The sequence below is a fragment of the Lontra canadensis genome, unplaced genomic scaffold (genome assembly GCF_010015895.1).
Source record: "Lontra canadensis isolate GAN:19392208 unplaced genomic scaffold, GSC_riverotter_1.0 scaffold66, whole genome shotgun sequence".
Classification (NCBI taxonomy): Eukaryota; Metazoa; Chordata; class Mammalia; order Carnivora; family Mustelidae; genus Lontra; species Lontra canadensis.
In genome coordinates this window covers 5,971,349-5,993,443 of record NW_022631060.1, presented here as the reverse complement: position 1 = coordinate 5,993,443, position 22,095 = coordinate 5,971,349, and the positions used below count along the sequence as shown (strand labels likewise).

The 22,095-nt window shown below is 51.8% G+C and overlaps 1 protein-coding gene across 4 annotated transcripts in view; it reads right to left on the bottom strand.

The window, feature by feature from the left end:
• Window positions 1-20,635, bottom strand: part of DPP3 (dipeptidyl peptidase 3) — a 30,355-nt gene extending 9,720 nt beyond the window's left edge. Inside the window, exons 1-15 of one of the 4 annotated variants that reach the window (XM_032879558.1) lie at window positions 20,567-20,635; window positions 19,016-19,293; window positions 11,930-12,019; window positions 11,266-11,403; window positions 10,674-10,748; window positions 10,012-10,105; window positions 6,991-7,121; window positions 6,748-6,878; window positions 6,614-6,672; window positions 3,287-3,481; window positions 2,993-3,105; window positions 2,618-2,710; window positions 1,219-1,281; window positions 991-1,115; window positions 755-875 (exon numbers count right to left, since the gene is read on the bottom strand). In XM_032879558.1, coding sequence (XP_032735449.1) covers window positions 755-875; window positions 991-1,115; window positions 1,219-1,281; window positions 2,618-2,710; window positions 2,993-3,105; window positions 3,287-3,481; window positions 6,614-6,672; window positions 6,748-6,878; window positions 6,991-7,121; window positions 10,012-10,105; window positions 10,674-10,748; window positions 11,266-11,403; window positions 11,930-12,019; window positions 19,016-19,293; window positions 20,567-20,618 — 1,758 coding nt within the window. In that variant the 5' untranslated portion in view covers window positions 20,619-20,635. Of the gene's footprint in view, window positions 1-754; window positions 876-990; window positions 1,116-1,218; window positions 1,282-2,617; window positions 2,711-2,992; window positions 3,106-3,286; window positions 3,482-6,613; window positions 6,673-6,747; window positions 6,879-6,990; window positions 7,122-10,011; window positions 10,106-10,673; window positions 10,749-11,265; window positions 11,404-11,929; window positions 12,020-19,015; window positions 19,294-20,263; window positions 20,464-20,566 lie in introns of those variants that run through there. The other 3 variants (XM_032879559.1, XM_032879560.1, XM_032879561.1) reach the window with 3 other exon arrangements.
• Window positions 20,636-22,095: the final 1,460 nt, after the last annotated feature.

Sequence of the window (22,095 nt, the reverse complement as noted above, 5' to 3'; positions counted from 1 at the left end):
TCTGCACTCAACAGTGGGACCAAACGGGCATCATGAACCCCAGTTTACAGATGACAAACCATAGCCCCAGAGAGGTAAAGTGACTTGCTCAGGGTCACACAGCTGTTAAGGGAGATCAAGGACTCAGACCTAAGTTTCCTGACTCTAAAACATGTGTTCTTTTGATGACACAAGACTGACATAAGACTGATGACATAAGCTTATCAAAACGTACTTGTGTGACTTTGAAGAACATTCCTATTGTTAACCCTATTTCCCATCTCGTAAGTGAGCAGCTTCGCCTAACCGCTCTGGAGGCAGACTACTTGGATTTGAATCCTGGCTCTGCTACTTACCAGCAAGTTACTTAATGTCTCTGTGCCTCAATTTCCTTATCTCTAAAATGAGAGTAATAATAGTACCTATGTCCTAGGGCTGACATGGGGAACAAAGAGTTAATTCAGGTAACATGCTTAGAACTGTGTGTGGCACAGAGGAAGTCTGTCGCAAGCCAGCTATGAGCGGTCGTGGTAAAATCAGCTGGTCTGGTTTCGCCCTCAGAGGTGGGCAGGGAGATTATTACCCCCATTGCACAGACAGGGACACTGAGGCTCACAACGGTGTGACTTACCCCCATAAGGAGTGGAGTCTGGGATTAAACCCAGTTCATGTGTCTCTTTGGTAGATATGGTTGTCCCATCCCCATACCTAGAATCCTGACCTCAGACCCCACTGCAGGCCTCCCCCCAACCCCCAGCTCCCTGCTGGCCCCCACCTGTCTCCAGCTGGAGGTTTCTGGGGTATAGAACTCCAGAGCAAGCAGCCCAGCCCGAACCATGTTGAGCCAGTTCACGTAGATCACGTCTTCTGCATCAGCCCCCTCGAAGCCGAAGATCCTGGTGGAGGGACAGGGAGGAGGCAGGGGCAGTCAGAGGCTGCCTGGGTGCTGACCCCCGCCAGTACACCCTCTGTCCACAAGGGAGGCCCGCCCCCCAAGCCTGTTGCCCATACTCCAGCACTTGGGGGTTGAGGCAAAGGTAGAGGCCCACACTTTCAGCCCGGCATTCTTCGTAGCTAGAGGCGATGGTGCTGAACTTGCTGTCCCAGGTCTCCCCGCTCCGGTACCAGCTCTGAATCTGGGAGGGGAGGCCCAGGAAGTAGGCTTAGGAACAGCTGCCATCCCAGCCAAGCCCAGCCCCCCAGGACCACGGGGGCTCTGCCGAGGCCACCCGCCCTCACCTGCTCTCCCGTCTCTGGATTGATCACGGTCTCCTGGTCAAAGTTAAATGCTCCTTTCTCGTCCTGCAGAAACATCAGGACACGGGGCAAGTGAGGGAAAGGTGTCTCTGCCCTAGCCCAGCACCTCAGCCTGGGGATTCCAGCGCCATCCATGTGCTGCCGCCTCCAAACCAGAGTCCTGTAACCCTGGCTGCCCTCCTCCCACCCTCAAGCCACATGAAAACCCAGACCCGGGATCTCCGGACCCCAGATATGTGCCAGTGGATGGGCTAGAAAGCTTGGCTGCTGATCCCCTACGCGCTTCCCACGCCCTCTCCCCATGCGGGCAGAGGCCACAGTCTGCGACTCTCTACCTCCAATAAGCATCGGCCTCACTATCCACTCCATGTGCCAAGTGTCTTACGCACCACCCACTTATTCCTCACACCCCCGCCCCCCGGAAGGTTCTATTACCCCACTTCACAGAGGAGGAAAACGAGGCTCAGAGACTATGAGCCCCAGCGTGGAATCGAGCACATAACCTCCACGCACACTCTCTTGACAGTAGACCCACTTCCAAAGGGCCTACTGTGTCGGCAACCCTAGGGCTTTGCTTTTATTCCTCACGATGGCCCATATGGTAGGAGCCAGGGTCCCTGTTTTGCAGATGGGCCAACTGAGGCTCAGTAAGGAGGACTGACTTGCGGAAGGACACAGAGTGGCCACATTTGTCCCCACTTCCCTGTGACTTCAAAGCTTGGACAAAGCTCAGGGCCAAGCTGCCGCCCCCATTAGCTGCTCTCTGAATGGTCCTGACCTCCAGCCCCTCCGGACTCGGTGACGAGCCCCACCTCACAGGGAGCAGACCCAAACAGAACCCCGCTCTCTCCGATGCCCGGGCTGCCCCGCCTCTGGTCATGCTGTCTGGCACAAAGGCTGCCTGTTGTCTTTGCATCCCCTGAGTGGAGGCATCACAGGGGCTCCAGCCACTCTGACTGGCTGCCAGGAAGGGGCTGCTCTCGCGAGAAGTAACTCACTCCTTGTTAATATCTGGAAAGGTACGGGTTCCAGGGAATAGTAGTCCCAAGACAGACCGTGCTGCAGCCTCAGGACTGGGAGCGTGCAGAGACAGCCCTCACAGCCTCCCTGTCCCTGCGGCTTTCTGAGTCACACCTCCAGGACAGGCTTCCTCGGCCTGAGCCAAGCCACCCCTCCTGTGCAGGGGACCTCAGCTGGACTGTCCTGCAGGCCCCGTGCCCTTGGGGCTCCTAGGACATCTTGGGGGAGGATGAGATAGGAACTTCCCTCCTTTAGGGGCCATTTCCCCCACCTAATCCGAAGCCAGTGAGGGCAAAGATGGTGCGGCTTCACCCTGGGTGGGGCTGATCATGGAGGAGGGGAGCTGCGGGCGCGTTCTCACCTGCACAAAGAGCTTGCCGCTGCCATGGCCCAGCAGCTCGTGCAGTCCCACCTGCACGTCAAAGGAGGGCCCCTTCCAGCGGATGTACAGGTCCTGCCGAGACAAGCGGAGGCCCATGCTGTCTGCCACAACACCACAGCCACACGGCCTGCTGCCGCCCCTGCTGCCGAGCTGACAGCCAGTGGCTTCCTTCCCACCAGGCTCCACGGGGGACCCCCCTACCGCTTCACCCATCGCCTCTTTGCAACAACCTGGAGGAAGGGACCACCTCCTCCGTTTGACAGGTGAGCAAACAAGCCAAGTCACAGGGCCCCGTCTTCCTGCGTCGGCCGTTAGTCCAGGCCCACCCCCAACCCTTGGGCTGCCGGTGCCCACCTTGTCCTCTTCCTCCAGGAAGGTCAGCTTCTCCCGCTGTGTGGCGTAGGCCACAGCCAGCACGTTCCCCAGCGACACATTCTTGAAGCCGTCCGTCTGCCTCAGGTCGTCATCTGCAGAAGGTGGGGAGGGAACCAGGGAGAAGGGGCAAAAACCAAGGGCCACGGATAAGGAGTCTAGACAAGAGGACCAGGCTGGGATGGAGAACTGAGAGGGGCATGTGGCCAGGCCAACTGTGTGCGGAAGGGGAGGGGCGACTCTCAGGGGACACGGCTACGGCTTGAGGAAGCTCACAGTTGGGGATGTTGATGCCAGCAGGGATTCCAGAGCCAGAGAAGGTGAGAACATCCAGGGAGGTGAAGTCGGGGGTGAGGAACTTGTCCTTCTCGAAGGCCGGAGGCCAGGGCAGCTCCTTCAGCAGCTGTTCTGCACTTGCCACCAGGCACTCGAACTTGGCACTCATGGCCTTATTCACCATGGCCACAAAGCCTGTAGGGAGGGAGGTGGGCTTTAAATTTTATTTAAAAATAAAATTTTTATTTTTAAAAATAAAAAGATTTTATTTTTAAGTAAATACCCTGTGGGCTGGCAGGGCTTGGGAGGGGTCCCGTACCCCACTCCACCCTGCGACACCTCCAGCTATCATGCATGTTTCAAATGTCTGCTGTCTGTGGTACCCTTTGCGGGCCAGTGGGGAGAACAGGGACCTAGGCCTGGCCCTGCCTTCATGGAGGTCACTGGAGGGGGTGGGATGTAGAAAGAAGGCTTCACTGGATAACCTCTGCCATGGATCTTAAAGGAGAGGGCAGGGAGCCCATAGAGGGTGGTGGGTAAAGAGCAGATTCCTGGTGGAAGGGACTCCTTGAACAAAAAACATGTCCTTCTTTTGGGGGCAACTGAACTCTCCTGCAAGGCTTCGGTATTTGGCTTACGAGGGAGTAACTGAGGCTGTGCACAGGAGGCCTGGGATTGATCTTTTTAGGTTTCATGTGGTTAGAGAGCCTAGCTTCCATTTCTGTTTCCAAAGCTGCACTCCATAAAATGCAGTTTCCATGAGAGCCTTCCTAAAGAAAGAGCTTCCTGGTCAAATAAGTTTGGATAATTCTATATGCTCTATCTCTAAATTCTTAGAGATTCCTAATGTCCGTTCGCATATTAGAGATACTAAAGAGTCGTCCAGGCAAACCCTTCTTGGTGTAATTCCTGGGACCCCTACAGGAACTATACTGCAGAAAAGCCCGGCCTAGACTACTGCATGGTCAGGCTCCTGCACAGAATCGATTAACTTGGCCAAGGGGTTAGACCTGGCAAAGCCTCCCTGTCTGGAGCCACTGTGTCAGGTGGAATTGACATACCAGGTCAGGAAGACAGGATGATTAAAATAGCAAAGAAGAGGGGGCACCTGGGTGGCTCAGTGGGTTAAAGGTCTACCTTCAGCTCAGGTCATGATTCTAGGGTCTTGGGATCAAGCCTCACATCGGGTTCCCAGCTTAGCAAGGAGTCTGCTTCTCCCTCTCTCACTGCCCAGTCCCCCGCCCACCTGCCTATGCTCTCTCTAATAAATAAAATCTTTAAAAAAAGAAAAATAGGGGCGCCTGGGTGGCTCAGTGGGTTAAGCCTCTGCTTTCGGCTCAGGTCATGATCTCAGGGTCCTGCGATCGAGCCCCACACCGGGCTCTCTGCTCAGCAGGGAGCCTGCTTCTTCCCTCTCTGCCTGCCTCTTTGCCTACTTGTGATCTCTCTGTCTCTGTCAAATTAAAAAAAAAAAAATTACAAAAAGTAAAAAAAATTTAAAAATAAAAAATGAAAAGAACAGGGTGGAGGGAGTCCGGCTGGCTCAGTCGATAAAGCACGTGACCCTTGATCTCAGGGTCATGAGTTCAAGCTCCATACTGGGCGTGGAGCCTACTTAAAAAAAAAAAAATAAGTAAGTAAAAGGAACATGGTAGGTCTATATGTACTGATAGGAAAAGATATCTAAACTATTTGTGAAAAAAGCAGGTGGCAGTACAATCCATAGAACATATTTGCATCTCTTGGGTAAGTTGAGTGTCACGTGTGAGCTTAAACAAAGCTCTGGAAAGACCCATACTCAACTGTGTGAACTGTGCCAACCTCTGGAGAGGAGGGGAACAGGGGGCCGATTTCACATTTCATCCTACATACTTCTGTATCATTCCAATTACTTACAACAAGCATGGATTTTTAAATCACACACACGAACACACAAACACACATTTTAAAGCGTTATTAGCTCTACCTAAAAACAAAAAACAGGGATGCCTGGGTGGCTCAGTTGGCTGAGTGGCCAACTCCTGGTTTTCAGCTCAGGTCATGATCTCAGGGTCCTGGGATCAAGCCCCGCATGGGGCTCTAGGCTCGGCCAGGGAGTCTGCTTGTGGATTCTCTCTCTACCTCTGCCCCTCCCCCCTCACACTCTATCTAAAATAAATAAATAAATAGGGGGGAAAAAACCTGACAATGTACACTCCCAATTCTAACCTTAAGGTGGGAACAATCACGGATGATATTTTAGTATATTTTCCAAAATTTGTGACCATGAATATGGACGACTTTTCCTTTTTTTTTTAAGATTTTATTTTTAAGTAATCTCTACACCCAATGTGGGGCTCGAACTCACAACCCTGAGATCAAGAGTCACACACTCTACTGAGCCAGCCAGGTGCCCCTGGACTACTTTTCTAATAACCACAGTGAGTTAGGTAAAGAGGGGAGCCTCTGAGATCAAGGCTGCTCAGGAGGTTCTGGGGTCTTGGCCATCAGAGAGGCCTGGACAATCAGGACCCAGGCAGAGAAGATGCAGGTGTGCACACCTGTCCTCCCTTCTGGTCCCTGAACCACCTGCGCCCTGGGCCTGCATCTCTGGGCTTAGATCTAAGCTCCTCACTGGCTGCTGGGACTGTCCTCTCTCCTCCCAAATCAATCTCTCTGGCTTCTAGAAACTGGATGCTCTAGACTCTATCCCCAGAGGCTGGGGAGGATAAGGCTTTGTACAGAAATCTAAATCCTCAGGCTGGATGCCCTGCCTCCCACAAGTGGGTCCAGTTGAGGTATGGATATAGGCATGGGGCAGGGCCAAGGCAGCCTCCTACCTGCCCTGAGATGACAGCAGCCAAGTCAAGTTCACTGTCATAATGGCAATTACGCTCCCATTCACCCACGACCTTTTATGTGCCTGGAATTCTGCTGAGCAATGTCTCTTCCCACGACACCCAGAAGGGAGTGACCGATGCTCAGATATGGGGTTTACCTAGTTGGGGAGGTCACACAGAGGGTGAGCGGCAAAGTTGGGCTTGGAATGGCCGTAGCCTGTGCCCAGATCAGACAGCAGAGGCAGCACAGCAAACTGACTTAGCAAGGTGCCACGCTCGTCCACTCACCAACTATACCTCGGTAGCCACTTCTATAAAGCGAGGATAGCAACTGTCACGGGAGGACAGTGTTCAAATGAGCTCCTGGAGCTAAGTGCCCAGTGTCTAATAAATCATCAACACTGGTTCTGGTTATTTGTATTATTATTGCCAAGGGTGGAGGGGAGAACCCTCAGGGGACACTGAGGATAAGCGTTTGCAAGCTGACCCCCCTCCTCCCAGAAGTTACCTTCAAACTCTCCACGGGAACCAAATGGGTCTCGGTAGCTCTCGATGAACCCGATGTAACTGCGGGAGTAAAGGGCAGAGATGGAAGAGGGGCAGGCAGGAGGGGGGCAGATGGGGTGAAGGCTGGTGCCTCACCTCTCCACGATGGGGCCTTTGTCCTGTATCCAGAAGCGGGAACCCCTCTTATGGGCCTCGATGGAGCCCTGGGTGAAACTCTCTATGTACTGGGCCAGCATCTGTTCCTGCCGGCTGTTGGCTGCATACGCCTGGGGGTGAGCAGGGGTCAGTCAGCCTCAGGCCACCCACCTGTCCCAACGCCTGTCTTTGCTGTCCAGAGGGATCTGGAGCTTGCGACCCTCAGCCCCCAGCCAGCCCTACCTTGGCCTTCTCCAGGTGCTCCACCACCTTCTGGAGGATAGGGGCATAGTCCCCCCGAGTCACCTGGAAATGGCTCCCCCGGAATTCGTAGCTCTTCAGCTTGGAAGTCATTTCAGAATGCAGAGCAGGCTCTGATGGAAGAAGGATCGCTTAGGGAAAAGGCTAAGACACCCCAGCAAGCTTCTCACCATGACACCCTTACTCTAAGATCTTCAATGACTCCCCACTGCCTACAGAAATAGTATAAACTTTCATTTAAAAAAATATATATGTGTGTGTGTGTGTGTGTGTGTGTGTGTGTATTAACTATGTATATACTTAACTCATTTAAGCCTCACATCTACTCTGGGGGGTTATCTCCATTTTACAGATGGGGAAACTAAGGCACGGAGAGGTAAAGTAAGTTTCCAAAGGTTGCCAAGAGCAAGATTCAAACCTAGGGTGGCAAATGTATTTAGAAAGTCAACCCGAAATGTAAGGAGCCTTATAAGGAGATGAGAAGGTGAACAGGAAGTAGGAGACGGGATGAGAGAAGATGCTGGAGAGAGGGCAGGAGGGGGACGGGACCTGAGCCAAAGAAAGCAGGCCACCTCTTGAAGCTAAGAGCCAAGGAGACAGACTGCCCCCTAGAGGCTCCAGAAAGAACTGGAGTCTTGTTTCTAACTGTGGACCCCCCAGAACAGTAACAGAATAAATTTATGTTGTTTCGTGCCACTACATTTGTGGTGATTTCTTGCATTTTGCTTGTTGTCCCTAACGAGTAGCATACACTTCTAGGTTATGTTGTAAAAAAGAAAAGATAAGCACGGTGTCTCCCACCTCCCAAGGTGACATCCCCCACCAGGATACGGGGGCTCTTTGCCCTCCTCTGGAGGCTGGGCAGGCTTGTGACTCTAGCAGAAGTGACACCAGGGACTGCTGAAGGGGGTCCAGCTTCTGCCTGGCTCTCTCTGCATGCTCCCTTGGGGAGGCCAGCCAACAAGAGCAACGTCAGGAAGCCACGAGGGCCGTCCTGGCCCATAGCCCCTGCGGAGGTCCCAGCTGACAGCCGGCATCTTCTGCCAGGCGCGTGATGAGTGCGTCTGCGGGGATTCCAGCCTCTGGCTGCTGATGGCACCCTGGCCTCCGAGTCTCCCAGGCTGAGCCCCCGGTCGTTGTCACCAGGCACAAGCTGTTCTGATCGTGCCCCATCCTGATTCCTGACCCACAGAGTCTGTGAGGGTGAAGAGGTGGGTTTATGTCCCTAAATTTGGGGGGCAGCTGCACACAGCAGGAGGTAACACAACCGGTACTCAGGCACCAGAGCCTCCCTCTCGCACCCTGTCTTGCACACAGCAGAGCATATGGGCTCGGCTTACATTCCAGCGTGATCGATACCTAGTCCCATGGACCCAGCGTCCTTTTCCTGAGTCAAAGCCCACAACGTGCCAATCGCTAAACTTTCTCTCCACCATGCTCTGGGGCGCACACTGTTCCCCCCACCAAAGGTTTGGGTGCTATCTTCATCTAGTCCCACACCAAAGATCTGAGTTTCTGCCAAGTGTTAGCCACTGGGGGGACCGTGGTCAGTGAAACACACAATTCCTCCTCCTGAGAAACCCACGTCAACAGTGACAACAAAATGCCACACAGTTGCTGGGTATGATGATGGAAAGGGGAAGAAAGTCATGGAAAGACTGGGCAGGGTCCTGGAGTAGCTAGTGAGAAGGTGTTTGTCACGTGTAGATGGAAGGCAGGGCTTCGAGGTGGGCAAGGGGACAGACTGTGCGAAGTTCTGGACAGCAGATGTGACAACAAACGGGGGGGTTTTCAGGGGATTGTAAACTGCTAAGCATGGCTGGGGCTCAAAGTCTAAGTGGGAGGCGGGCAGGGATATGGGGCTGGGGGCTGGGAAGGGGAAAAGGGAGGGCCCACTCGAAAAGGTCCTCACAGGGGCCTGGCTATTTCTGTCCACACTACATGCATTTCCCTCTCACCTGGTAACAGACCCCAATTTTCCTCTAAGAATCCCCTGCCCCACACCTCCAATTCAGGTGTGTGGGAGGGGCTGACCTCACTGTCACCTGGCTCCCAGGTCAGCTTGGGATCAGGGTCCAGACAATGAGAGATCTATCTGTCCCTTGACCACAGGGACCACAGATAAATATGGGACCCACAATAGAGAAACTAGAGCCACTCCCACTTTTCTGGGAGAAAAGGGACCTCTTTCTGCTGGAGTGGCCAGGCTGGTGACCAGGCCCCGTGTGGGAGGAACACGCGGTAGATGAAGTGAGAGAGAGGAGGCCGGAGGCAGAGAAAGAAATCTCTTGGAATACGGTCCGAGCAGCTGGGTCCACCTGTGCTTGAAGCCATTCCGCTCTGGGCTTCCTAATGTCCCAAACCTATTAAGTCTTCTGGTTTAGGCAAACGTGTGCTAGATACCTCACTTGTGAAGAATTCTGAAAAGACAGAGCCCTCGGAGGTGGATTTGGGCTTTACCCTGAGGGTACTCAGAGACATTTAGGAAGCAGACTCTAGTACGTTCACCATCTCCCCTTTCCACGTTCTCCCGAACCTCCAAGACCCCTAGGGTGGCCTCTTTCACTAAGCCTACATGGATGTGCAGTTTGGATTTCTTGTCTAGCCTGTCATGGGGCAGGTGGCCCAGCCTCTGTTCCCACTGTTCTCGTGGATCGTTATTATCTTTTGCGCCACTGCCTGAAGTATGGGGACCGTCAGAAGCTTGTGGCTTCTGTAACATCCGCCAAGTGCCATGGAACCCCTCTCCCTGTCCTCATGTCTCCCCCCGTATCTTTATTGTCACAGCTGGCCCCGGGGCTAGTGTCCCCCTCACAGGCAGCACTAGACGCAGAGCACAGCAGTGACCACAGCTGCAGGAAGTGCACCGTCAACGTCTTTGGTGACTATCGTGCCTGTCACTCCCGGCAGGACCCACTAAGCCCTGCCCTGAATCCGGCCCCGGCCCCGCCCCCGGGCAGAGGTGCTGAGGAGGGAGCAGAAGGGCCGTGTGAAGCAGCTCACCCGCGCCGAGCACCGAAGCCAGCCGCACCTCGTAGCACGGCTTCCCGTCCTCAAGGACGCCCTTGAAGAGTCGAGTGTTGTAGGCACTGAGGTTCTAGAAAAGACCAGGGCAGGGGCTGGGGTTAGAAGAGTAAGTCCAGAGGGGGCTACAAGGCGGGAGGAGGGAAAGGGAAGAGGAGGTCCAGAAGCTGCCTGAGTCCGCAGCAAGGGGAGCGAGCGGGTGGGCAGCCCAGGCCAGGCTCTCGGAGACGCTCTGCTCTATGCGCTGAGCGCCAACATTTACTAAGCGCTGACCCAGGGCAAGACGACGCAGCAGACCTGGAAACTGCTTACACAGCTGCTGGGTGGGTAAACACCACAAGTGGACTCCGGAGCCCAACTGGAACTGGCTCTGAGGTCTCCACTGTCCTGCCCACAGGCTGTCACCAAGGCCTCCAGCCTGTGGCGGGCGGGGGTGGGGGTGGGGGGGCTCCGTCCCTGGCACATGTGGGAACGTCTGCCTCGCTGAAGCCAGGCCAACTCTTAGACAAGGATTCCCAAGTCTTTCCTACTTCAAACGCCCAGGATGCTGTGTCTCTGGACCCAAGCTGAGACCCCAGAGTGGGTGCCAGTGGCAAGGGGACCCTGTGAAGCCCCCGTCCCAAGTTCCCTAACCCTCAAACCTGTGAGTCCAGAAAGTCCTGGGCCAGCTTGGCGTCTTCCATGGTACAGTCCCCAGAGAAGTAGGTGGTGATTCCCTGTCGGGGGAAAGGGACAGGTGGGAAGGAGGAACTGCCGTGGTCGGGACACACTCCTCTAAGCCCCCGCACCTCCTCCCAGCCGCGTCTACCCTGCCCCCCTCATCTCTTTCCAGGGGAGAAAACCGTAACACAAATTGCACACAGAGGCCCATCTCCAGCCTTCCTGAAGCTCTGCTCCAGCCTCTCGCGGGCTGGCCCACCCCGGAGCCTTGCCATGTCCCTTGCACCACGTGGTGGCCAAGTGGCCTCCAGAGGCGGGAAGCCCGGGCTCCTCCCTTTCCCATCTGCCCCTCCACAGCTCCCTCTCTCAGCTCTTCTCTTCTTCCCTCCTGCACACACCACCCCAGGCTGTCGGAATGAGAAGGGCATTCAGAAAGCACTGCATCCAACCTGCTTCCTAGCTTACAAATGACAGAACGGAAGCCCACTGCCTCCCTACCCGGTACCCTTCCCTCCGCTCCAGGTGACTTACAAAGGATCCCCTCCACTTTCCTGCATGATGGGGGGTCCTCACCTCCTTCCCCAGCCCGAGGTGTCGAAGCCGCGGCTCCAGAGAGAACATGAGCTCCCTGCAGGTCTGCCAGAGGCTCTTGACTTCTTCTGGGTGCTGCCCGGCTGCCTTACTCCCCAGGATCACACGTTCCAGCTTCTCCTGCAGGGGAGGAGGCCACTGGCTGGGCCACAGCGCCCAAGCCTGTCTTCTGCACCCTCCACATCCACCCCTCAGCTCTTCTCCCGCAGCCTAAGGCCTGGCTCAAAGTACAGCTGAACGACAGGCAGCATCGGTGCTGTTGAAGGAATGCTGGAGCTCAGGCCCCCCGCAGACCTGTTAGTCAGAAGCTGCATTTCGACAAGATGGCCAGGCGACTTGTGTGGACAGTGAGTGCTGAGAGCCCAGGAATAAGAACTGCTGATGCCCCAAATGGGCCCAAGCTCCACAGTCCCCGCCAGCAAGGGACTCACAGGCCTCTCCACCATCCCCAGGGATGAGATGACCAGGCTCCCTTTTTGCAAGCACTGAAGTTCACACACCCTTCCCTTGTCTGTCCTCAAGTCAGCACCGTCAGGAAGACACATTGCTTTCCCTCGCTAGGTGAGGAGCATGGCAGTGAGCAGGCCCCCACTACCATCCCACCGGCGCCAAATTCCTCACCGCCCCCGGCCTGCCCTCAACTCACCTTGGGCAGGTTGGGAACAAACTTGGTGTCACCAAAGGACTTGTAGTTGCCCATGTTGGAGTAGATACCCGCCGCATAGACCAGGAACGCCTGGAGGGAGGTGGGCATCAGAGACCCAGAAGCACAGTGTCCGCCCCCCCACCAAACCCCACCCCAGGGAGGTTCCCGCCTGAGATGTTAACACCCAGAGGAACCAGTACTGGCGAGGCTGGGAAAGCTGGGGGCAGGACCCAGATCCCAGGAGGCCCCAGTCTGGCCCCAACATACTTTCCCAGACCAACTGCACATGCCCATTGTCCAGCCAGACTGGTCTTCTCAGCAGCCCCCAAACACACCCACCTTTGTTCCTGCTATGCCCAGCACCCTCTCAGCCACCCACCGCCATTCCATATGACCTCTGAAACACTGTGCCTCTGCCTCCTTGTGCAGAAAGCCTGTCTTCTGCTCCCAGCCAGCCAGGTAGCTGGCAACGGAAGCATCAGATGTTTGGGCTGGAGGGCCCTTGGTCATCCGGACATCATTGCAGGCCCAAAACTCAGTTTCCCTTCCTCTGGCAACAAGACCTCAATCTTCCTCTTGTGAAGGTGGGGGGCTCTCCCTTCCCTGACTCCGGGGGTAGGCTCAGGCTCAAGCTAGACGGTAAGAGCCCTACCTAGGCAATTTCCTAGTGCCAAAGAGCCTCTGTTTTTATACAAGGGATCATAGAGCCTGGAGCCCCTGGACCTCCCCTGTTGCAGTGAAGAAAGAAAGCCAAGCTGAGAGATGAAGACTGCATCAATATGGTATCCCTGAGCCCCTGAATCCAGCCATGACTGAAGCCTGCTCTAGCCCTGGACTTTTCAATTATATGAGCCAGTAAAGTTCTCTTTTTCAAAATAGACTTTATTTTTTAGAGCATTCTACAGCCACAGCAAAACTGGGGAGAAAGTATACAGATTCCCCACGTACCCACTGACCCCCCACACGAACAGCCCTCCCCATCATCAACGTCTCCCACTCGAGTGGCACATTTGTTACAACAGGTGAACATACCTGGACACATCACCACCCAAGACCAGTCTACGTAAGGGTTCACTCTTGGTGCACACTCTGTGGGTTTGGACAAATGGATGGCACATGTCCACTATTACGTACGGCACGTTACTCTGTCCTACAGAGTAGTTTTAGCGCCCTATGATCCCTCCCCTCGATGCCTGGCAACCACTGATCTCTCCTATCTCCATGGTTTTATCTTTTCCAGAGTATCGTATAGATGGAATCACATGTACGTAGGCTTTCAGATTGGCTTCTTGCATTTAGTAATACGCACTTGACCTTCCCATGTCTTTTCATGGCTTGATACCTCATTTCTTTCCAGCACTGAGTAATATTCCATTGTCTGGATGGATCACAATTTGGTCAGCTCAGCTACTGAAGGACATCTTGGTTGCGCCCATCGTTGGCAATTGTGAATAAAGCTGCTACAAACATCCATCTGCAGGCTTTTGTGTGGACCTACGTTTTTACCTCCTTTCAAGATTTCACTTCAGTCAATAACCAAGAAGCATGACTGTTGGATCCCACAGGAAGAGTAGATTTCTTTTGCAAGAAGATGCCAAATGACCTCCCACAGCAGCTGTATGATTCTGCATTCCCACCAGCAATGAACAAGAGTTTCTGGTGTTGCTACCCCTGCAACAGCATTTGGTGTCGTCCGTGTTGTGGATTTCGGCAAAGCTAATGGGTGTGTAGTGCTTCTCTCATTACTTTATTTATTTGCAACTTCCAATGACATACGATGTAGAACATCTTCTCACGGGCTTATTTGCCATCTGCGTTCTTCATTGGTGAAGCATCTGTTACAGTCTTTGGCCCATTTAACTGGGTTGCTTGTCTTCTTATTGTTGAGTTTTAAGAGTTCTTTATGTATTCTGGCTAGGAGTCCTTTATCAAATATTACCTTTTGCAAATATTTTTACCCCAGTCTGTGGCTTGATTTTTCATTCTCTTGACAATTTCTTTCACAAAGCAGAACTTTTTAATTATTCTGAAGCCCGCTTTATCAACTGTTTCTTTATGGATCATACTTGGTGTCATACCTAAAAAGTCATCTCCATACCCAAGGTCATCTAGATTTTCTATGTTATCTTCTAGGAGTTTTACACTTTTGCATTTAACATTTAAATCTCTGATCCACTTTGAATTAACTTTTGTGAAAGATGTAAAGTCCATGTTCGGTCTAGATTCTTTTTTCCTCTTCTTTTTTTTCTTTCTTTTTATCAAGTAGATGTCCAGTTGTTCCAGAACCATTTGGTGAAAAAGACTATTTTTAGGGGCACCTGGGTGGCTCAGTGGGTTAAGCCTCTGTCTTTGGCTCAGGTCATGATCTCAGGGTCCTGGGATCGAGCCCCGCATTGGGCTCTCTGTTCAGCAGGGAGCCTGCTTCCCCATCTCTCTCTGCCTGTCTCTCTGCCTACTTTGTGATCTCTCTCTCTGTCAAATAAATAAATAAAATCTTAAAAAAAAAGAGAGAGAGACTATTTTTACTCCATTGTGCTGCTTTGTTCCTTTGTCAAAGATCAGTTGACTGTATTTATGGGGGTCTATTTCCGGGCTCTTTATTCTGTTGCACTGATCTATTTGTCTGCCCTTTTGCCAACACCACACTGTGTTGATTACTGCAGCTTTAGAGTAAGTCTTGAGGGTGAGTGTGATCCTCCAGCTCTGTTCTTCTTCTTCCCTCTTTCCCCAATATTGTGTTGAAAATAAAATAACTGGGATTTTTAATCACATTGCATTGAATCTATAAAGTTGGGAAGAACTGACATCTTTTTTTTTTTTAAGATTTTATTTATTTGAGAGTGAGAGCACAAGCAGGGTGAGGGGAAGAGGGAGAAGCAGACTCCCTGCTCAGCAGGGAGCCCAACGTGGGGTTGATTCCAGGACCCCAGAATCATGACCTGAGCCAAAGGCAGACACTTACCTGACTGAGCCACCCAGGTGCCCCAAGAACTGACATCCTTATAAATCTGAATATTCCTATTCAGGAACATGGACTATCTCTCCATTTATTAAGTTCTTTGATATCTTTCATCAGTTTGTAATTTTCCCAAGTTTTAAACACATTTTGTTGTATTTTTGAACTATGTATTTCACTTCCTTGTGTGCTATTTGGAAATAGTATTATGGTTTTCATTTTGAATTTTTATTGTTCCTTTCTGGTATATTAAAAGCAACTGACTGGGGCACCTGGGTGGTTCAGTGGGTTAAAGCTTCTGCTTCCAGCTCGGGTCATGATCTCAGGGTCCTGGGATCGAGCCCCACATTGGGCTGTCTGCTCAGCAGGGAGCCTGCTTCCCCCTCTCTCTGCCTACTTGTTATCTCTGTCAAATAAACAAACAAACAAACAAGCAAACAAATAGATCTTAAAATAAAATAAAATAAAATAAAATAAAATAAAATAAAATAAAAGCAACCGAATGGGGTGCTTGGGTGGCTTAGTTGTTGAGTGGCTGCATTTGGCTCAGGTCATAATCTCAGGATCCTGGGATCAAGCCCCACATCAGGCTCCCTGCTTGGCTCCCTCTCCCACTCCCTCTGCTTGTGTTCCCTTTCTCACTGTCTCTCTCTGTCAAATCAATTAAAAAAAAAAAAAAGCAACTGGTTATATCCATCTATCTGTCTATCTATACACATATTTAAAGATTTCATTTATTTATTTGCCAGAGAGAGATGTGGGGAGAGAGCACAAGCAGGGAGAGAGGCAGGCAGAAGGAGAAGCAGGCTCCCTGTTGAGCAAGGAGCCCAAGGTGGGACTCAATCCCAGGACCCTGGGATCATGACCTGAGCTGAAGGCAGACACTTGACGGCAGAGCCACCCAGGTGCCCCTGATTTTTGCATATTAACTTTGCACCCTGCAACCTTGCTATAATCGCTTATGAGTTTCAGGAGTTTTTTGGTCAATTCTTTTGGATTTTGTACATAGATGGTCAATCATATTTTCTGTCAACCAAGACAGTTTTGTGTCTTCCTTCTTAATCTGCATAGGTTTTATTTCCTGTTCTTGCCTTATTGCATTAGCTAGGACTTCTGGTAAAATGCTGAAAACCAGTGAGGGGACTTCTCTGCCTTGTTCCTGATCTAAGTGGGAAAGCATTGAGTTTTTCACCATTAAATATGGTATTAGGTGTAAGGCTTTTGTAGATAGGTTTTATCTTTATCAAGTTGAGGAAGCTCCCCTCTATTTCTAATTTGCTTGGTTTGATCATGAATAGGTGCCGGATTTTGTCAAATGCTTTTTCTGCATCTACTGATATGATCATGTGGTTTTCTTCTTTAGCTTGTTGAGGTGACGAATTATTTATTTTCAAATGTTGAGACAGATTTGCATGCCCAGGATAAATCCTACTAGGTAATGGTGTATGGTTTTTTATATATTCTTGGATTTGATTTCCTAAGATTTTTGAGGATTTTTTTTATCTATGTAAATGAGAGAATGGGCTGTAGTTTTCTTGTATTGCCTTTGTCTGGTTTTGGTATTAGGATAATGTTGGCCTCACGGAATTAATTAGGAAGGATTTCCTCTGTTCCTCTCTTTTTTTTTAAGATTTTATTTATTTATTTGACAGAGAAAGCAGGCAAAGAGGCAAACAGAGAGAAAGGGAGAAGCAGACTCCCCGCTGAGTAGAGAGCCCAATGCAGGGCCCAACCACAGGATCCCGAGACCACGACCCAAGCCAAAGGCAGAGGCTCAACCCACTGAGCCACCCAGGCGCCCCTGGCTGGTAGCTTTTTCTCGCAATACTTCAAATACTTCAATCCACTCTCTTCTTGCTTGTGTGGTTTCTGAGGAGCTGGATGAAATTCTTATCTTTGCTCCTCTAAAGGTAAGATCCATTTTTTCTCTGGCTTCTTCTAGGACTTTTCTATGTTTCCTGACTTCTAGCAGTTTGGGTTCATTCTTAGGGTTTCCAAGTCTCTGCCTACCCGTTCCTGCATGTTGTCTGCTCTATCCATGAGAGCCCTTTAGCGTATCAGCCATAGTTGTTTTAACTCCTGGTCTGGTAAGTCCAACATCCTTGCCACATCGGAATCTGCTTCTGATGCTTTCTCTGTCTCTTCAAACTGTGTTTTTTGCCTTTAGTATGTTTTGTCATTTTTTCTTGATAGTCAGACATGATGCACTGGTAAAAGGAACTGCGGTAAATGGGCCCTTTAGTCGTACGATGGTAAGATGTGGGAGCAGGTGAAGCATTCTCCAGGCCCATGATTAGGTATCGGCAGTTTCTCAGTGAACCTTTACCTCAGTGAACTTCACATGTGCCTTTCTGTCCCATGTCCCCGCCCTCTTCCTTAGGTGGGACAGGACAGTTCTTGAACTGTCTGAAATGGGATATTCTCCTCCACCCAGGTCAGTTAGGCTCTAGGCTCTGCTGATACAGTTTCTCCCGAGAGCTAACTGGGAAGAACAGAATGTTCTGGCATTTTTCAAAAATGGTTCCCTTGCCCCTCCCCTGGCCAGAAGCACAAGGGGCTTTTCCTCTGAAATCCAATCCATTGTGAGGACCAAAATCCTGGAGGTAAAATTCCCCAAATTCCTGAAAGTGTGGAGACCCCTCCTCTGACTGGGTTCTCCTGGAGTTTTTAAACTCTCAGAGCTGTCCACACTGAGCCTCCAGCAATCTGTCAATCACAGTTCAGGTTTTCTGACTCCAGCACTGGTTCTGGGGAAGCTTCTGCTCATGAATTTTTGCACTGGTGAGTTGTGATTCTCTGTACCCACCTGTCTATCTCTCCCATGTGGGGGCAGCAGTTAGCCCTGTGGCCTCACTTACTTCAGGACAGATGAAATGTTATTGATTTTTCCAGCATATTCCACCTTTTACTTGCTAGGACAGACTGGTGACTTATGAGCTCCTTACATGCCGGACTGGAAACTGGAAGTCATGATTTGCATTTCCACTCAAGCCAGTTTGAGGTGGGTTTCTGCTATTTGCAAGCAAAAGTATCCCACGGAGAATAGCAACACTCTGGTTGCACTTTCCCACCAGCCATTAGCTCTTTTAATAAGTCAAGGTCTAGAGATGGGATGTGATCACTAAAAGTTAAAGAAAAGGAGAAGAAACAGCCTGGGCCTAAGCTCAGAGATAAGCAATCCAATCCCTTTATTTTACATGTAGAAACACAGGCCACTTTCTCATACATTGTTGGTGAAACTTTTATAAAAGATGACCTAACAACATCGATCACTTGTAAATGTACAGAGCCTTTGACCCAGCAATGCTACTTCTAGAAATAGAGCCTCCTCACACATGCGCACAAGTATGCTCACTGGGGCACTAGTTCTAAGAAGAATCAGGAACAATCCAAATGTCCAACGATAAGGAAAAGATTAAACTGATTCTGGTGTACACTGCAGTGGAGTGCTTCACGGTCAACAAAGAGGATGAGGTGCCTTTCTATGTACCCCACAAAAGTTCTCCAAGACATGGTGTTCAATTAAAAAAAAAAAAAAAGTAGGACTCCTAAGAACACGGAGAGTATGATCTCATTTATGTAAAAGACAAAGGGAGGAACCGGTGCACATGCGCATGTACACGTAGAGGAATGCAATACACAGACAGAGGACTTGAAAGGCTGTACACGCCACCATCCAATAGGCGATGTTCACGTGTCGTTTTGTGTCTTTCTGCACCGCAGCAATGCACTACGAATGCGTTTAAATAATTCTTGACCAATGAACCCACAAACAAACAAAAGCCAGGGCACAGGCAGGGACCCACAACATGGCAGAGGAAGATCTGGTCCAGAACTCAGACCTCCTGATTCCTACCCTGGACTCCCTCCTCTACTATCTCTGAGTGTCCATAGCTGTTTCCTTTACTCACAGTGGCCACTATTTATCTTGGAATCAGGTCACTGCAACCCCAGGAGGTACAGACTACCCTCATGCACATTTTCTAGATGGGAAGACTGAGGCTCCAGGAGATGTTCCTATATTTGTAGCCCTTGGTCTACTCTACAGAGAAGGACCTTTGTACTCCTGCTTGTGGTCCCTCATACCCAGAAGCCATTGAGGAAATGCCAAATGACCTAAAAGAACTGACCTGATACTCCTCCTCGGTAAGGCCCTCAGCCAGGGCGAGCTGGCGCAGCTGGTCGGGGTCCTGGGCGCGGAAGAGGCGACTGAGCAGGGCATAGATGTAGGGGGCCTCAGGGGAGGTCTGCAACAGTACTGCCAGGCCTCCATACCAGGCAGCCCGTGACAGATGGTGGGCATAGAGGCGCTCTGTGGGCGACAGCAGGCGGAATGCCTCCCGGCAGTCCAGGCTAAACACACCGATGTCATTGGGCAGGATGTACTGGGCGTCCGCCATGGGCCCTGCTGAGAACCATCACCATCATCACAGCCATCATTTACCACATACTGAGTACACACCTAGCTAAGCACTCTCATGGTCTCATTTAATCCTCCCTCAAACCCATTCGCAGATATGTTAACTGAGGCTCAGAGGTTAGGCAACACACGCAAAGATATTACAAAATACACTGGTAGGTCATATTTGGACTCAGGCCCTTAGCCTTAAAGACTGAATTAAACTACCTAGTATTACCGATGGGGAAACCAAGGCCCAGAGAGGCTAGGAGCTTTGCCTACTAACACAAAGGGAGAGGTCAGAAGCAGAGACCTGAATCTCTAGACTCCCAGCCCAGGGCCCTCAGGTGCCCCTACTCCTTCCCTGACTTCTTAGCCTCCTCTTCAGAATTCTCCCATAAGTTCTTCAATTTCACCCAGCACTGTGGTGGCAAGAGTAGAGTTCCAGGCCACCAGCTGGAAAATCCAGGTTCCAAACCTGATTCAGCCCTTAGCTCCTAAAACCAAGTCGGTTGTTTCACTTTTCTGTGCCTCAGTTTCCACTTCTATAAAATGGGGGCGATGATAAGGCCAACCTCACCAGGAGGGTGTGCAATCTGTTTCACTCTCATCCTTCTAAACTCCTTTTCTTTCTTTCTTTTTTTTTTTTTTAAGAATTTATTTATTTATTTGACAGAGAGAGATCACAAGTAGACAGAGAGGCAGGCAGAGAGGGAGAGGGAAGCAGGCTCCCTGCTGAGCAAAGAGCCCGATGCGGGACTCGATTCCAGGACCGTGAGATCATGACCTGAGCCGAAGGCAGCGGCTTAACGCACTGAGCCACCCAGGCGCCCCTAAACTCCTTTTCTTTGGCCCTCCATCCTCCAACCCTCTCCCTGTGCTTGGCCAGGGGAACTACAGAGCCACGTTGGTTCGGAGCTGGAAGAAAACTCATTTTACAGGCAGTGAGACTGAGGCTTAGAGAGATCACGCGACTTACCGAAGTCTCACAATCCCGTTGGGACACGGGATCTCCCAAGCCAGGACATTCTCCACACCGCCCTCCGGTCCCGGGACTGAGAGTCCAGCCTCCCCCACCGCTCCGGATGCCCCGCCCCAACAGCACAACCCTCGGGGTTAACTCTTTGCTGCCCGGAGGGTTCCTTGGCCTCGGGGCCGCGGTGAATGTGGAAGGGGTACTGGATAGAAGGCAGAAAAGGAATAATCCTGCCTTCGGTCCAGGATCGCCCTGTCCCCCGAGGATGACACATTGTGACCCTGAAACCCGGGTGCCGCTCCTCACCTGCAGCAGCCGCTCTCATCGAAAACTCACTTCCTGCTTCCGGCTCCCCCATTCATTGGGGCTCCGCGAACTCCGTCCCCCGCGGCCAATCGTCGGGCTTCGGGGCCTGGATGGGCGTCAGCTCCGGCCAATAGGCGCCCCTCGGCGCGCTCCGCCCGCCTGCCGCTCTCGGCTCCCGGGCCCTACTGGGTCGCGCGCGGCATGGCCCCTGCGGCCTTGGCCTTTGTCCGCGAGGGTGCTGGCGCTGCGGCCAGGAACCGGAGTGGCCCGCCTGGCCGCGGCCTAGTCCCGGCAGACCGGGCTGACAAGGTCGCTTCAAGTCTGGGCGGGGCGACATGGGTGTCATGTACGGAGCAGCGGGGACTTCCCCACAGAGCCCCAGCGCCGCCCTCCTTTGGGTCCCGGGACCTCAGTTTTGCAGGTGGGAACCTGCGCTCGTGAAGTGATGTGACTCTCCCTCCCTCACTGGATTCGAGAGTCAGGGGGTGGAGACTCTTAGAACACTGGGAACCTACAAGGTGAGCTGCCGATGAGCCGAGGCGATCACACCCGTGCGGGGATAAGTGCTTCACTGCACCGCCTTCGATTCGCTAGGGCTTGGAAGGCAGCCACTAAACGTCTCTGAGCCTGTTTCCTCAGCACAAGGACGCGAGGGGCCTGGAGCTTGTTGGTGCTCGCGCGATGCCTGATGGAAGGGAGAGCTGCCTGTTACCCCAAAAGGCGGCCCAGGACCGAGCTGGGCCTGAGGTCCAGCTTTGCACGTCTGCATTGACTCACAAGAGGACAACCTGGGTCGGGCATGGCCTGTCCAAGCGTTGGCGTCGGCCTGGGCTCAGTGGGGAACATTGTGAGGGGCCTGGGTCAGCGTGGGCGGAGCCAGGTCATCTAAGATCAAATCCTGCCACCATCATCTACTGGCTGTGTAGCCTTGTGCGGGACACTTTACCTCTCTGAGTCTTGGCTTCCTCAGCCAGAAAACCCAGCTAACAATTGCCTCCACTCCCAACGATGCTATAGCTGGGAGTAAACTGATGACTGGGCAGTCTGCTCCCTAGTGTTGTGCCTGTAGGGGCTGGCTGCGATGAGGACTATCATCACGGAGAAAAGCTCAATAAATTCTCTATGTCCTTAGGAAGGTCACCCCTCTTCTTCCCTGTGCCTCAATTTTTATTGTCTTTAAAATGGGTATACTCCCGACTTGGGTGAATTTGAGTGGGGCACCAGTAAAGGAGGTGGTGCTCTCTAGCCATCAACAAGCAGCTCAGGCTCTCAAAGACTCAAGATCTCAGGACTCCTGGGACCCTCAAAGAAGCTCGGTTCACGGTTAACACACAAGGTCCTATGCTACGAGCTTAACATGGAGGCTATTTCATTCTTGTAAAAACCCTGATAGGATAGTACCATTTTACCCATTGTAGGAGATGGAGAAACTGGGGCTATTAGTTTCATTGACTTCCTTGAGGCCACCCAGGCTGTCCCTGAACTGGAGTCTAGCCTTCCTGAGAACTTCCACCACGCTGTCTCCTCCA